Source organism: Homarus americanus, unplaced genomic scaffold (assembly GCF_018991925.1).
Source record: "Homarus americanus isolate GMGI-L3 unplaced genomic scaffold, GMGI_Hamer_2.0 scaffold59495, whole genome shotgun sequence".
NCBI classification, from domain to species: Eukaryota; Metazoa; Arthropoda; class Malacostraca; order Decapoda; family Nephropidae; genus Homarus; species Homarus americanus.
This window is the reverse complement of record NW_024732415.1, coordinates 4,830,760-4,846,875: the sequence shown is the minus strand read 5'-3', so window position 1 is coordinate 4,846,875 and position 16,116 is coordinate 4,830,760. Positions and strand designations below refer to the sequence as shown.

Genomic DNA, 16,116 nt, shown 5'->3' with positions numbered 1-16,116 from the left:
TTGTCTTACCTGACAGAGCTATCCAGATTAATTATACCGACCACTCCTATGTCGTTCCACACTAAGGCAAACTTTACCAAAGATGTCTTAATTGTGTCCTGATTTAGCTAACGCAAGGTTAATATAAACCAGTTTATATTTTCTGCATTTTTACATAACTAGAAATGTTATATAATAGGTTTAACTGATAACCATGGGAAAATATAAAGAATTTGCAGCTGAGATGATGAAATTCACCCATGTTGCTCTTGTACTGTACTTTCTACTGATTAACATTTGTTTATAAAATTCACTGACTATTATACACTGGAGGGAAGAAACGACCATTTTGAAGGACATAAGTTTGGGATGTTGGTCACGATTGACCAAGTAACTTATCCGGAATTATCAAAAAGTATTTAATTTTCGCGTCTTTCTTCTGCAAAAAAATTAGAGCTTTTACTATTGTACTCAAATGATAACGCTCTACTGATATAGTTTGTGTTAGTATTTACTTATAATTCCTTATATGGAGAGGAGAGCTGTGAATACGCCGCTACAAGAGAGCCAAAAACTGTGGTTACATAATCCCGGTGTGTGCAGCTAGCGAATCACTAACTATTTTGTCATTAATGTTCCTCCTGTATACTCCCTGGGAGGTACCTTAACTTAGGAAACCTTTATGTAATACTTCTCGGCAAAATCACAAACATTGGTGCTCTAACATCAGTATTTTTATTACTAGCGAGTGTGTTGTTCCCTTCGTTTTAATAATATTTATAGGACCCTGGATATTTGCTTACGAATTTTAGTCGAGTAACAATAATTGACAGATCAGGTGAAGATAATAATGTTTGCCAACAGTTCAAGGAGAGAAAACAGAAAGGAAAAAATGGAAATTGATAAAATATACGCAAGGCTGAAAACAAAACCTCAAGACAAACGCTGTGCAGCTACCTTATTATATCTTTCAGAGCAGATGCGAGATGAGAACCGTCGGAAAACAAAGTAAATATTGATGATTGAAGCTGTCAAGAGCAACGAAAGAAGTCATATACCAGTTCTGATGAGGATTTGTTTCTCTTCACATCAGTTTAATCTGCAATACTCAATAACTCATCTAATGGTCCCGAGTCTTAATATGGCCCAACTAACACAGCCTGATCCCAGTATTACCAAGTCCCCCGAAAGAAGACTAAAACACGGATTACCTAAGACTCCTCAAGGAAGATTAAGACAAGGATTACCTAAGACCCCCGAAGGAAAATTAAGACGATGATTACCTAAGACCCCTGAGGGTAGACTAAGACAGGGATTACCTAAGACCCCCCAGAGAGTGTTCTTAATTGTAAGCTTAAGGGAAGATAAGGGCCACTACCCCTATATATAAGGGGTTCCGGGGGTCACTCACATCTCATTAATATCTCATCCCTCAAGATGAGACTCCTCGGTCTGCTGCTGGTCTTTGGTCTCGGGGTGGTCTCGGCGGGTAAGTTATGAGAGACACAACTGTATGGATCAAGAGTCATATTCCTCACAAGGAAAGTTTACCAGCATCCAGACAGCCACTCAGATGAAAGTGTTATACCACAATAAGTCCGTTTTCTACAGACGCAAGAAAATGAAACACCGAGATGAAGCTAAACCATATTACTTCATAGCAGGACTGAAAATAACATGGATCGAACAGTCACATGGTGTAAAACACGAAATGGTCAAACTATACAAGGAACATCATCCTTACGGATCATAAATCCAGCTCTATAAAAAGTCATTTAGTTAAATGCGTAATGGTGTGGTGTCGTGGTGGTCGTCTACACACAAATGATCTTTAATATTGTGATCGATGTTCCATAAAGTTTTTACTCATTTCTATGATCTGCTTTTCAAACCTCGAGTTTCAGGGGGAACCCCGATGACAGTGTACAAAAAAAAAAAACTATAATGACCACTCCACCTAGAGGTGACCAAGACGTACACTCAGTAAAGGGATTATTCTGCACCGTTAAGATGTTATAAAATATGACACACAGACCAAGAAATCTGATAACACTCATCACGGCTTCTGTTGCAGTGATTGCTGTGGATGGTTTCAGAGCCAAGGATGCAGAATATATTTTTAGTGAATGTACAATACAGTCGCCAACAAATGTACTGTCACCTCTCCTGGTTTTCCATGAACCCCGAGATTCAGACTCTTGAACCAGAAGCAGTAGATTGATACATTATTCATTCCACGGGTGCTTCGGATTCATGAGTCTGAATCTCGAGGTTCATGGAACAACAGGAGAGGCGACCGGACACTAGTTAGGGACTGTACAGTGTATTCTCCCACGTGCAGTGTATTCTCCCACGTACAGTATATTCTCCCACGTGCAGTATATTCTACCACGTACAATATATTCTCCCACGTACGGTATATACTCGTACCGCTGTTATGACACTCGGTAGTTGAAATTCACATATATATTCGGACGTTAGTAATTTGTTGTTTTGGGGAATCAGGTAATCGTGCTAGTGTATGATGACTGTGTATCATTTGTGTAAGAGGTTTAGTTTTCTCACTTTTATTTGTGTATTAAATACGTGTATCCATCTACCTATGTGGACAAGCAGCAAGCCACAATATTTTCCGGAAGATAATTCCATCTAGTGGTTAGAGACAAAAGTGTGGTGGGGACTGCCAAGCCTCACCACACCCATCTTACAGACCACATTGGAGGAGTCGAAGCTTTTATTATTGCTTCGAATCGACTCATTCATTCGATAAACGTCAGTCAGATTGTGGACAGTATGGTTACCGGCTGCGCCTGCGGGTCTCACCTCCTTCTCCTCCATAGTGATGAGTACATTGTGTGAACTGTCTTCGCTTATAGTGTTCCTGCTCCATTACGTTAAGTATTGTATATTGTAATTGCTTTAATAGTATTATGTTGTGTCGACGGGTAAATTTTCATACTGAACAAATCTCCTATTGGTTATTGTTGGTTCTAGAATACATCGTAAATACGTAACTTAATTATATCAAGTTATTTTATTCGTTGGTTATTGTTTCACCCATATTTGAGATGGATGTAAAATTTTACTTTCACACAGCCATGGAATCTGAAAAATTTTATACAATCAATACATAGTTTAGACAATTCCAAGACACTTTTATTCAATGACGTTTCCCTCGCAAATGAACTAAAATGAGCTAACCTAACCTAAACCCATCTCACCTCTAGACCCCCTCCCCCGGTATACAGTATATAAATTATTTGCGAGGAAAATGCCATAGACGAAAAGTGTCTTAGAATTGTCTAAACTATTGAAAACTATATATTGCTTGCATAAAATTCTTCAGATTTCATGGTTGTGTGAAAGTTAAACAATATCGAGATGGACCAGTGTGAAAACGTTCCACGGTAAATAGTTATTTTAGTTGTGAACCCAATAGAAATAGGAGTTCATTTAACACTCCCACGTACAGTATATTCTCCCACATACAGTATATTCTCCCACATACAGTATATTCTCCCACATACAGTATATTCTCCCACTTACAGTATATTCTCCCACATACAGTATATTCTCCCACATACAGTATATTCTCCCACTTACAGTATATTCTCCCACGTACAGAGAAGTTGGTATGCTACTTCTCGTCGTGGGCGGTGTGGAGGCCGGGTAATGGAAAGTTCGACGTGGACGACATCCCCCCGGAGCTCTGTACTCACCTGGTCTTCGGTTTCGCTGGCTTGAGTAACTACACCTGGAGCGTTGAGGTAATCATTCTTCAGCTTGTTTATTCTCACATAGGCCTGACTCATAATCATCTCAGCCTGTCTACATTTCAACCTGATTCATAAGTGATTATTTCACATATCAAACACCATAGCTTAGGACACCATAGATTATGAAGATTAATTGGGACAACATAGCTTACGATGACTAGCTTGGACACCATAGACCATAATGCTAAGTTAGGATACCATAGATTATGATACCTAGTAAAGACACCATAACATTTGATGATTTATTAGGACGCCATAGCATCCAGTATAATGATCTTCGAAAACAATAACTCCTTCCTCAACAAGTTCTCATATTATTTCAACTACAGGTTTTGGATCCATGGAATGAGCTGTGCCCAGACGAAGAGGGTGGCAGCAGGTGCGCTTATAACAGGTTCGTGGCCCTCAAGAAACAGAACCCGAAACTATTGACCATCTTGGGCGTAGGCGGCTGGCGTGAGGGTTCCGAGGATTATTCTGTGGTACGTCTTGTCTTTTATTATGTTTCAGTATTAACGTTTATACTGATACATCATCCCTCTTATAAACCATTGCTTGGTCTTATACCTACCAGCGCACGTACAGTCAGCTAAAGATGCACTGACCCCACTCTGGGTCTCGTGCTCGCAATTTTACCTGACAATACTTGGTAAAGGAAGGCTGTATGTAAAGGTGATTGTGATTGGTGGATCCGTTTTGGCTGTATCACTGTCAGGATGATTATTAAACAACCCAAAGGTAGAATAGTTAATTATTATCTATTCATTGTTATTAAACCTTTTCACAGCGGGAGGTTACCCTAAGCTGAATAAAATCGTCTGGCGGTAGCCAGAATAAAATGGGAATTGCGTGACAATTATATTAATGAATTGGCAACTCAACCACAGCTGCCACAAGATTCTCACATATAATTTTCTTCATTATTTAATCAAATATACGAACATTTGGAAACTTCTCATGACCTTAAATAACAATGAATAGATTAGTATTATAAAAATTTTACCTTTCGTTTGTTCAATATTTATCCTGACAGTGATACAGCCGAAAACATCCACCAATCACAATCACTATTGAATCACACAGCCTTACACATACACATCAGGTTCCTTAAATTAATTTACACTTTCAGATAAATTAGGGTTTTATTTTAGTTTCGGTCATCCGGGGAATCTTAGAAATTTGTTTAGGTTATGTTAGATATCTAAACTGTTTTTCCGATGTTTTTTGATGTCTTTTGGACGATTTGGACATTCATATCAGTCGGAAATCACAGAGTATGGATGTCTAAATACAGGGATGACCAAAACTAAAATGTGACCGAGAGAAGTAGTAGTGTTTGAGAGTCATTAGTGTTGACTGTGTGTTGTGGTTGCAGATGGCCGACGACCCAGCCAAGAGGAAGACCTTTATTGACAGTACCATCTTCCTCATCAACAAACACGGCTTCGACGGCCTTGATCTCGACTGGGAGTATCCAGCCGCTCGTGGTGGTATTCCTGAAGATAAGGTGGGTCATGGTGAGCAGGGAGGGTCATGGAATAGGGTGGGTCATGGTGGTGTAGGATGGGTCAAGGTGGTGGGTCACGCTGCTTGGATATGGTATAGTATGAAGGGGCATTTTGGGGCATGGTAGGTCGTGTAAGGCCTGAGGGAGAGAGAGGCATTCATGGTACGACATTTCCATCTGATGAGAAAGATAGTCAATGTGGGTCGTGGTGGGTTGTGGTGGACCATAGTGTCGTGGTGGGTCTTGGTGGGTTGATGAGGGTCGTGGTGGGTCAGAAAAACACAGGGAGGTCAGGTTCATGGGACACTAATACAAAGCGACAGTAGGTTGAGGAACAAGCATTGACGTTTGCACCCCTTCACCTGCCCTCTTCTTCCAGGAGAACTTCGTAACACTGTTGTCTGAGCTGAGGGAAGCCTTCCATAAGTTCAACCCTCCACTGTTACTGTCGGCGGCGCTGGCGCAGGGCAAGCCAACTATGGACGCCGCCTATGACATACCAGCCATCGCGTCCCTACTGGACCAGGCGCACATTATGACCTACGACTACCACGGTGCCTGGGATAATTTTACCCATCATAATGCTCCTCTCTGTGGTTACTACCTCGACTGGGGGATCAACATCTACTTCAACGTGGTTAGTCTACTTAGGCTTTTGATTTATGGTTTTGTTTACTTTTCTATAAATTGTTGTATGTCTTAGGCAAGGTGTCAGTGTTACAGGACCTAGGCAAGGTGTCAGTGTTGCAGGACCTAGGCAAGGTGTCAGTGGTACAGGTGCTTGGCAAGGTGTCAGTGCTATAGATGCTAGGCAAGGTGTCAGTGGTACAGGTGGCAAGGTGTCAGGCAAGGTGTCAGTGCTATAGATGCTAGGCAAGGTGTCAGTGGTACAGGTGCTAGGCAAGGTGTCAGTGCTACAGATGAGGTGTCCAAGGCAAGGTGTCAGGTGCTAGTGCTACAGGACCAGGCAAGGTGTCAGTGCTACAGGTGCTAGGCAAGGTGCAGTGCTACAGGACCAAGGTGTCAGTGGTACAGGTGCAAAAGTGTCAGTGCTACAGGACTAGGCAAGGTGTCAGTGCTACAGGTGCTACAGCAGGTGGGAGGTGTCAGTGCTACAGGTGCTAGGCAAGGTGTCAGTACTACAGGACCTAGGCAAGGTGTCAGTGGTACAGGTGCTAGGCAAGGTGTCAGTGCTACAGGACCTAGGCAAGGTGTCAGTGCTACAGGTGCTAGGCAAGGTGTCAGTGCTACAGGTGCTAGGCAAGGTGTCAGTGCTACAGGCCCTAGGCAAGGTGTCAGTGGTACAGGTGCTAGGCAAGATGTCACTGCTACAGGTGCTAGTCAACGTGTCAGCGTTACAGGTGTTAAGCATCAGTGCTACAGGTGCTAGGCAAGGTGTCGGTGCTACAGGTGCTAGACAAGGTGTCAGTGCTTCAGGTGTCAGGCAAGTTGTCAGTACTACAGGTGCTAGGCAAGGTGTCAGTGCTACAGGTGCTAGGCAAAGTGTCAGTGCTGCAAGTGTTTAGTACCAGTGCTACAGGAAAGGCGTTGTCTTTGCTTCAAGTGTTGGGGTAAAAGTTCGTGTTTTTGTTGCAGGTGTACACGATCAACTACTTCCTGGAACACGGTATGCCGAAAGAGAAGCTCGTGATGGGAGTTCCGACGTATGGCCGTTGCTTCACTCTAGACAGCATCCACGACCACGGTATGCTGGCCCCAGCAAGCAACCCAGGACCACCAGGACCATACATCAGACTACCAGGCACCTTGGGCTTTAACGAGGTACAGTGCCTGCCATGATACTTACTATACGAGGCCAACGCAACCTTTTCCAACTCCTCCTACTCCTCACAAGGAAGCAAGGTCAAAGTAAAGTCACCATATACAATTGGTTTTTACCTCTGGCTTTAACGTTTTCTGATGGGTGAGAATTACTACTACTACTACTACTTTGCTGTCCCTTAGAATCGGGTATGACGATCTCCCAGCTATGATACAATAATATGAGTTATTAAGGATGTCACCTTCGTTGGTGAGCTCTGAGATGACTCGAGAGGCCGATACGGGATCGGCAGGATCGTCCACATGTTGCACATGTGGGGGATTACATCTAGTGCGGGAGGGGCGGCAGCCGTTTCTTTCCGGCGCTGGAGCTTGTCTGCCTAGGTATGCAGTCGGGTTGACTCGAAATTATTGACACCTCGTGTGGTGCTCCTCCAAGTGTTACTGTGTGGACTAATCGTCTCCTAGGTAGGGGGGTCGATTTGGCACTTTTTCAGGTTCGTCTTAAGATTATCCTTGTACCTTTTCCGTTGTCCTGCAGCGTTACGTTTACCATTCGTTAGGTGACTTTAATGGAGCTGCTTTGGCAGTCTACCGTCGTCCATGCGGGTAACATGGCCAGTCCAACGTAGTTGTTCATGGATATGGATGCTCCTTCAGTTGGTGTCAGAGAGAATACTGGCATTTGTTCTCTTGTCTTCCCAGTGAAGTCGGAGATGGAACATAGCTACAGTTGGTGAAAGTTTTCACGTGCCTTGGGATGCCTCCTGTATGTGACCTATGTTTCGCTACCATACAGCATAGTGGGGAGGTCCACTGCTCGATACACGTGCAATTTTGTAAATAATTTCAGCTCCCTACAGTTGAAGACACGGGGTATGGAGTCTCCTCTCACACGGTCAAGTTAGATTCAGTCACAGGCTGTTCAGGCTAAACCGGTTATGTGGCAGCGTCGGTGACACACACACACACACACACACACACACACACACTGTGGAACAAAGGGACCCATAGTTTAAGCAACTTTGGGGAGCCCCGATCACTAATGAATTTAATTTTTAATTTACCTCAGATATTTAATAACATTTCTCAGCCAAGTTCATTTATTCTACAATGTCATTACTTTATATTTAATTATGGGGCAACATCCAGCATGTTATCTACTATATGGCTTCCAGCTATGATATTCCTATATACAGTATTATGATGTATCTTCTTTTTTTTGGGGGTTTAAGCCATTTGCCCTGCAACTCGTCGAGCGCTCGACGCCCTGCGTTACCCGCACCCTTCTTCCGCCACCATCTGACACACTACTGCTCTGCCCTGTTGTTGTTGTCTTTACATTGGTTTCCTTAAAAGTTTTGTTGCATTTTGATCTATTACTTTGTGTTTAGCTAGTTTCTATATTTACGTTTTTAATTCTCCCGTGTTGATTTCCCCCGTGTATGGTGTACTGTATTTACTATTTCCTGTTCTAAGTTTCCCTGTGAAGTTCCCGGTTTGTGGTACAGTCCGGGCAGTATAAATATGAATATATTGTTGTTCTTTATTCTACAGCACCTGTGCGTTTTTTCCTATTTGTTTCACTTTAACCCATACAAATTTTCGTAACCTATGGTCCCGGTTATTCCACTCGGTGTGCATGCCTCCGTCCGTTTGTGCCACATAATCGGGAAACCCAGAATACACTGGTAACTGTACAGTAGTCGTATGGTCAAGTTCGGTATGATCACAATTAAGTTAGGTACAGTCATATGGTCAAATTAAATAGTTACATCATCAACTTAGGGATCCTTTATATTACTTAGATACAGTTACATGGTTGTCAAAAAAGGTGAACACATTGTAATAATTTTTGATCAATTTCATATTAACAGAAAATATACTTATAATGTTGACCAAACTTCTCAAGACGACCTTTTTGTAATACTGAACACAGCCCATTTTAGTAGTTATAGTTTAAGGACGAGAATAACGCATAAATCACCTACTCCACAATTGACTGTGATGAATGTTACGCGAAATTCTGTGAGATAAGGCATTGCCTTTGAAGACCTTAACAGTGAAAAAAATCAATATCTAACCCAGGGGTTCTCAACCAGGGGGGGAATTTCCCCCCTCAGGGGCTCGGGGAAACTGATACTAATATGGAAAAAATAAAGGATTTTCAGTATTATATGCATATTATTTGGAATGCACTTTTTGAGGCAGACAATCTTGGAAAGGAGGGGAGAATGACAATCTGACATATGGTGAAAGGGGTGCATGGGGCAAACAAGGTTGAGAACCACTGATCTAACCAGTATACGGATACAGGGGGCAGTGACTTCAGCTACGGTCATACTAGAGTTTTCCGTGCAATAAATCCACGAAAGCATTTCCTCCACTGGCTCCAATATTAAAAGTTCCAATTGGTAATCGGCATAGTTTACTTTTGGTCAAATTGCTTGCTGTCAGGTCAGTGTCCCAGGCCTTTTGCAGGTTATCATCTATTTCATATATACTGTATTAAACTCTTTATTGTCTTCTCGTAGTTCCATTTTGTCATCTCTCCTCCTTATAAGAGGATGAAAATGCAGGAGCTAGTGAGAGAACAATGAGTGAAGAAGGGAGATAATGGTAACCTCGAGATTGACTTGGCTTATGACTCAATATGCTCCACCTGCTTGGTGTACGTTCTTGGCACAGGTTTCCAGCAGAGTGTTTACTCTATTAATAAGGCTCTTAGACCCCGAAGTTGATCTAGCATAACTGGACATACTGATACCTCTGCATACACTGTCTTGACACAGATCTGTGAAAGGATGCTGAGCATGGACTGTTCCATCGTGCACGACCCAGCCCTTCACGAGCCTTACTTCTACTGCCCCGAGGACAAAATCTGGTGCGGCTTCGACGACGAGGACTCCGTCTACGAGAAGGTGAGTCACTCTTAGTAGGTGCTTGAGAAGTATGTTTGACGCCTTGAGTTAAGGAAATGTGTACGACACCTTGTATTAGGGAAATGTGTATGACGCCTTGTGTTAGGGTATGTGTATATATTAACTTATGTATATATAAAACACTTAACGTTAAGGGGATGGTATGTCTGTATCATGAAGGTGTAGCTAGTTAGAGAAGAAATTTACTGAAAGGCAAAAGTAATAACTGCGGGAAGTAAGTTTAGACGTGTTATTTTATCTAACTGAATTTCACCAATAAAAGATATTCCTTCCTTTTTTCTTTTTTTTCGGGGAATAGCCCACCCGGGCACAGGTCATCGACTCACAATGGGGCCTAGGGGGCGAAGAATTAAAAGTAAAGAGAATTTAAAAATATAAAAGAAAAAGATTATATTAATCTATATCACGAAGATGCCGGAAAACCAGCTTTTTGAAATGAGAAAGACTGTATGAGTATGGAAACACAGAAAAAGGCAAAGCATTCCACACTTTGGCTGTATGAGGAAAGAAGGATGTACTATAACGGGTTATTCTAGTGTGACCGACATCCACAGGTGGGCACCGCGGGCAAGACGAGTGTTACCAGCCCACGGCCTTACCGGTGGTACACAGGATGCCAAATCCACCTAACATTGCCCGTTAAAGTACCTGTAAAGAGAGAGAGAGTGAAGCAACATTGCGGCGAAGAGAAAGGGAAGAAAGATTATTAACTAAAGAAGGAGAGTTAATAAGAGGAAATGCCTTTGATTCCACCCTATTTAACAGTTGGACAAAAGAAGAGCCACCCCAGATATGAGAGCAGTACTCCAAGTTAGGACGAATGACTCCCTTATATACTAGAAGCAACTGCTCAGGAGTGAAGTAGCTACGGCATCTGTACAGCATTACCAGCTTTCGGGAGGCAGCTTTAGCAATGTTGAGGATGTGTAGCTCCCATGACATATTAAAGAAAATGGTGAGACCTAGCATATCTATTTTAGAATTTGGCAAAATGAATGCGTCCGGAAATGTGATTGGTGGGAGATCATCTAATTTGCAAAGTGTAATTGGTAAATACTGTGTTTTATTACTATTGTATTTTACCAAATTTCTACCTCCCTATTCGGAGATGCTGCACAGATCCGCCTTGATCCTTGTTGCACTATAAACGATTCTGACTCTTTAAGTAACAAGACTCAACATGTACTTCTTTATTTAGGCTTTTGGATAAGTAAAGAACCTCTATTGAGGCTTTAAACTAGGAAAGTACCTTCATTATTTGTAGGTAAATATCTTGAGTGGGACTTTACCTTAAAGGAAGGTACGTTTTTTACATACACTATTTATTTACCTAGCGGCTCATGACCTCGTTTGTTCAAGTCAACCTGAGGCTTGTTATAAGTCTCCCTCTCTTCCTGGTTATCTTATCCGAAGTTATTTTAAACTTTTACTCTGTTCTTCCTTCTTGCGCGTCCTTAAATAGACTGTTATACTCGTAGTTCTATCATTGAATGAAGATGAATAAATATATATATATATATATATATATATATATATATATATATATATATATATATATATATATATATATATATATATATATATATATATATATATATATATATATATATATATATATATATCTGTATCTGTAATTTATTTACTGCTTAACGTCTTGGTCAGCTTGAACCGACAACCTATCACTTGTGTAGCAATTAGCAGCTTGAATGTATTTTGGAGGTTTTATGTTGTTAAACTTATTACGGATTTTAAACGCCTTCGTGAAATCTGTTCTGTCTTGTCTTTTTCGAGGAGCTGTATATCCCTAAGCCTCGAGGTCAACCAAGGAAAATATATTTATTTATCAATATCATCAATTTAGAAATGTTATGTCTGGCTCAGGCTCGCTACGCCAAGAACATGGGCCTCGGAGGCGTGTTGGTGTGGACCTTGGACACTGACGACTTCCATCCGCTCTGCTATGATGAACCCTTCCACCTCATCCAGAATATGAAGAGAGCTCTCAGTACTCCTGCTGATGGAAAAATTGTGGTGAGTTGTTTATGAGAGACTCCTACTGATGTGTGTGAAGTTAATGTATTCTATGAAGTAATTGTATTTTATGATTCGTATACATTTATACACAAAGTCACTTATTGTCTGAAGTTTCAGGTCTGTTGATGGCAATAAATACCGTCACAACATTGCCAACTAAATATATTCATGTTTATCCACCTGTTCTGTTTCTGTTGACCCTGGGTAGACTTAACCCTGAGTAGAATCACTTACACCAGTTTTACATATAATCCAAACTGGATATATGATAAATAATAAGTTCATCGGCAGTGTTATGAGGTTATTCAGATTGTTTTAACGACAAGTGGGGAAAGTTTGTTTCATCTCTGCTGTACGATGGAGCTTTCCTTATTTGTTTTCTCGGTATAATTTATATCTTTTTTCTAGGAGTGTGCAGCCGTCACTCCGACTGGAGACATCGCTACCACTACTGAGATGAGTACAGTCTTCACCACCCAAGAATCTACTTCTACCACCACCCAAAAACCCATTACCACCACCCAAAATCCCATTACCACCACCCAAGAACCCATTACCACCACCCAAGAACCCATTACCACCACCCAAGAACCCATTACCACCACCCAAAAACCCACTACCACCACCCAAGAACCCATTACCACCACCCAAAATCCCACTACGACCACCCAAGAACCCATTACCACCACCCAAAACCCCACTACGTCTTTGAGGCCGATTAGTAGCACCACCGAGGGCCCAGGTCCGCACCCAAGACCAGACTGTAGCAAGCACATCGATGGCTCTGTGTTCCCTCACGAGGACTGCAACAAGGTGATGCTTAACCCCATGTACTTGTTTCACCGACATATATGACAGATGATTGAAAGGCTCCCATACAGCATGCCACTGAGAGTTCCCTTGTACAGTATAAAACGTTTGACTGGTTTCTATTAGCACCTTGGTATTTGAGCGATCCATATCCCACATTAGCATATACAGATATTTGAAAAAATGTGCGACTTTATTATTACACACTTATATAACACGAGAAAGACGCTTCAGATATAAACCCTATTGAGTTTCGATTTAGGAATAACTTTAGGGGGTAAAAGTTCTGATAACATTGGACAATCGGGAAGTACTCAATGTTGGTATGGTACTGCCAGTATGCCGCATGAAAGCAAAAAAAAATGGTATTTTTACTGGTTTCATTTTGATAAAAAAGTTTGCAGCGATTACCGTATTAGGTCATCGCAAGGGAACTATTTAATTATATTGCTCATAAAGAGGGAACTTTTCATATTGTAAAATAAGAAATCAACCAACGATTCATAGTAAGATGTGTAAGAGTGCCAATGGCAAATATGACCATTTACATGTTTTTGTCCTAGACGAGTCGAACAACAATAGGTTTCCCCTAAAACACAATTGAGGGGATGCTGGTCTTATGGGTCACAGTTCCAAAGGGTCCCTGTCCATCTTATCCCCAAACGACCCAAACCAAACCATTAAGACTGTGGCCCATTTGATCTGCCACCAATTGAAATATCAAAGGCACTGAACTCCGTCTTTAAACACCTTCTAAATACACATTACAGGTCTGAGTCTCCGTTATGTACACAATACTGTACTGGGTCTTGAGTCACGTTGTTGCTCCAAAATTTATCTATAAGGAGGGGCTCAATGAATTTTAAAATGATCCCGCGAGTACTGTTGTCTCAGTAGGATTGTCAAGACCCTTTGTCTGTTGTGTTGTATTGTCTCACACAAAATCGTAAATATACTTTTTTGGAGCGAGTGTTACACAGTGCAGTACTGGGTCTTAGCCACGTACACATTGCAGTACTGAGCCATGTCCACATCATTACAGTACTGGTTGTGCATCAACGGACAAGCCGTGCTGGAGTTGTGTGGTCCCGGGACGCTCTTCGATGAAGACTTGATGATCTGTAACTGGAAGGAGAACGTCGACACCTCCCACTGCAAGTTGTGGTTGTGCGAGGTAGACAATGTCTACTACCCTGCTGTCGACTGTGACAAGGTAAGAACCTCCTCACAACTGGGGATCACTCCCGGTAGTCATCTTGGTATTGTTTGGATGTTATTATAATATCCGAGCAGGATAGGATTTGTAGCAACAGATTTAAGTTGGATAAGTTTAGGTTTAGCAGGGAGATAGGAAGGAACTGGTTTACAAATAGTGATAGACGAGTGGAACAAGCCTAGCAACTCCGTAGTAAGTGCTGGAACCCTGGAAAGTTTTAAAAGGAGGCTAGATAGATTCATGGAGGACAGAGTGGTTGTAACTCTAGACAGGAGCTGCCATATATATATATATATATATATATATATATATATATATATATATATATATATATATATATATATATATATATATATATATATATATATCTTGATAAAATCACACGGGAAAATGGAAACAACGGAGTACCTTAGCTTTATTGGTGAGGAGCTCTCGATAGCACTTGGGCCAGGGATACACTGAGAACCCTGTGGCATGAACAGGCTAGAGGTATGAGAGGAAACATTCTTAATGAGTCGGTCGGTCAGTCAGGAAAGAAGCTTAGAGATGAGTCAGGCAGCTGAAAATAAGAGCCTTGTGTCGCCAGTACAGACACATTTCTGTGCCACTCAGTATATGGGTAATGGGTGTTATGTTCTTTCTTACATCTTCCATTTCTAGAGGATTAGTGAATATTTCAGGGAGGAAGGGAATACATATACAAAATATATAATCCAGCAAACTAAAGCAAAACTAAGAAATATTTGTGCATCTGATAGCAGAACTAGTGACATCCACCTTTAGAGTGGACTACTGCCAAGAATCTACTGAAGACCATTAATTCCTTCATGAAGCACCCTAGATTAAACGTGGAACATATGTATTCTTGAGATTTTATGTGAGAATCTTGTCATCCATAGTTGTAGTTGCATTGCCAATTCATTAATATTATTTTCTTCATTATATAAGCAAATATACGAACATTTGAAAACTTGTCATATCTTAAATAACGGTGATTAGTTTATTATTACAAAAGTGCTACCTTTGGATAGTTTAATATTTATCATGACAGTGATATAGCCGAAATTAAATCCACCAATCACAATCACTATTACATACAGCCATCAAGTATTGCCAGGTAAAATTGCGAGTACTAGACCCTGGGTGAGGTCGTTGGTACTTTGGCTGACTATATACTTGTATTGTTTTCTTTCATTTAGGAGCTTCATTTGCCAGTTTTGTTAATCTTATAAGGATTCGAAACTATTAGGACCGGGGTCCATGGGGTTAGTCACCGGAGATTCATCTTGTTTCAGTACTACCGGTGTTACCAAGGTTCACCTCACCTAGAGCAGTGCGCCAATGGCCTCTACTGGAATCAGGCGCTCAGTATGTGTGACATACCTGCCCGTGTCGACACCTCACAGTGCAACATTCCCTAGTTACTAATTCAATTCCTACAACTTTACCAAGACTTTCAGAGCCAATCTCTTGTTAGTTGTACCACGATTGTCAGTTACAACTATACCAATGACACCACTTAGCATACAACTATAACAAGACCACCACTTAGCATACAACTATAACAAGACCACCACTTAGCATACAACTATAACAAGACCACCACTTAGCATACAACTATAACAAGACCACCACTTAGCATACAACTATAACAAGACCACCACTTAGCATACAACTATAACAAGACCACCACTTAGCATACAACTATAACAAGACCACCACTTAGCATACAACTATAACAAGACCACCACTTAGCATACAACTATAACAAGACCACCACTTAACATACAACTATAACAAGACCACCACTTAGCATACAACTATAACAAGACCACCACTTGGCATACAATATAACAAGACCACCACTTAGCATACAACTAAACAAGACCACCAGGCATACAACTATAACAAGACCACCACTTATCATATAACTAAAACAAGACCACCACTTAACATACAACTAAAACAACCACTTAAGACAACTATAACAAGACACCACTTAGCATACATAAGACCACCAGCATACCAACTAAAACAAGACCACCATACAACTAAAACAAGACCACCACT

General features: G+C 41.2%; 1 protein-coding gene across 1 annotated transcript; it reads left to right on the top strand.

Annotated features, from left to right (window-relative positions):
• Window positions 1-1,407: 1,407 nt before the first annotated feature.
• Window positions 1,408-15,880, top strand: LOC121868629 (chitinase-3-like protein 1). The gene is made up of 11 exons (XM_042369462.1): window positions 1,408-1,468; window positions 3,604-3,746; window positions 4,085-4,237; window positions 5,131-5,262; window positions 5,642-5,899; window positions 6,859-7,044; window positions 9,837-9,965; window positions 11,868-12,017; window positions 12,429-12,833; window positions 13,873-14,043; window positions 15,342-15,880. The coding sequence occupies exons 1-11, from the start codon at window positions 1,417-1,419 to the stop codon at window positions 15,465-15,467; spliced, it is 1,905 nt and encodes a 634-aa protein (XP_042225396.1). The 5' UTR covers window positions 1,408-1,416; the 3' UTR covers window positions 15,468-15,880.
• Window positions 15,881-16,116: the final 236 nt, after the last annotated feature.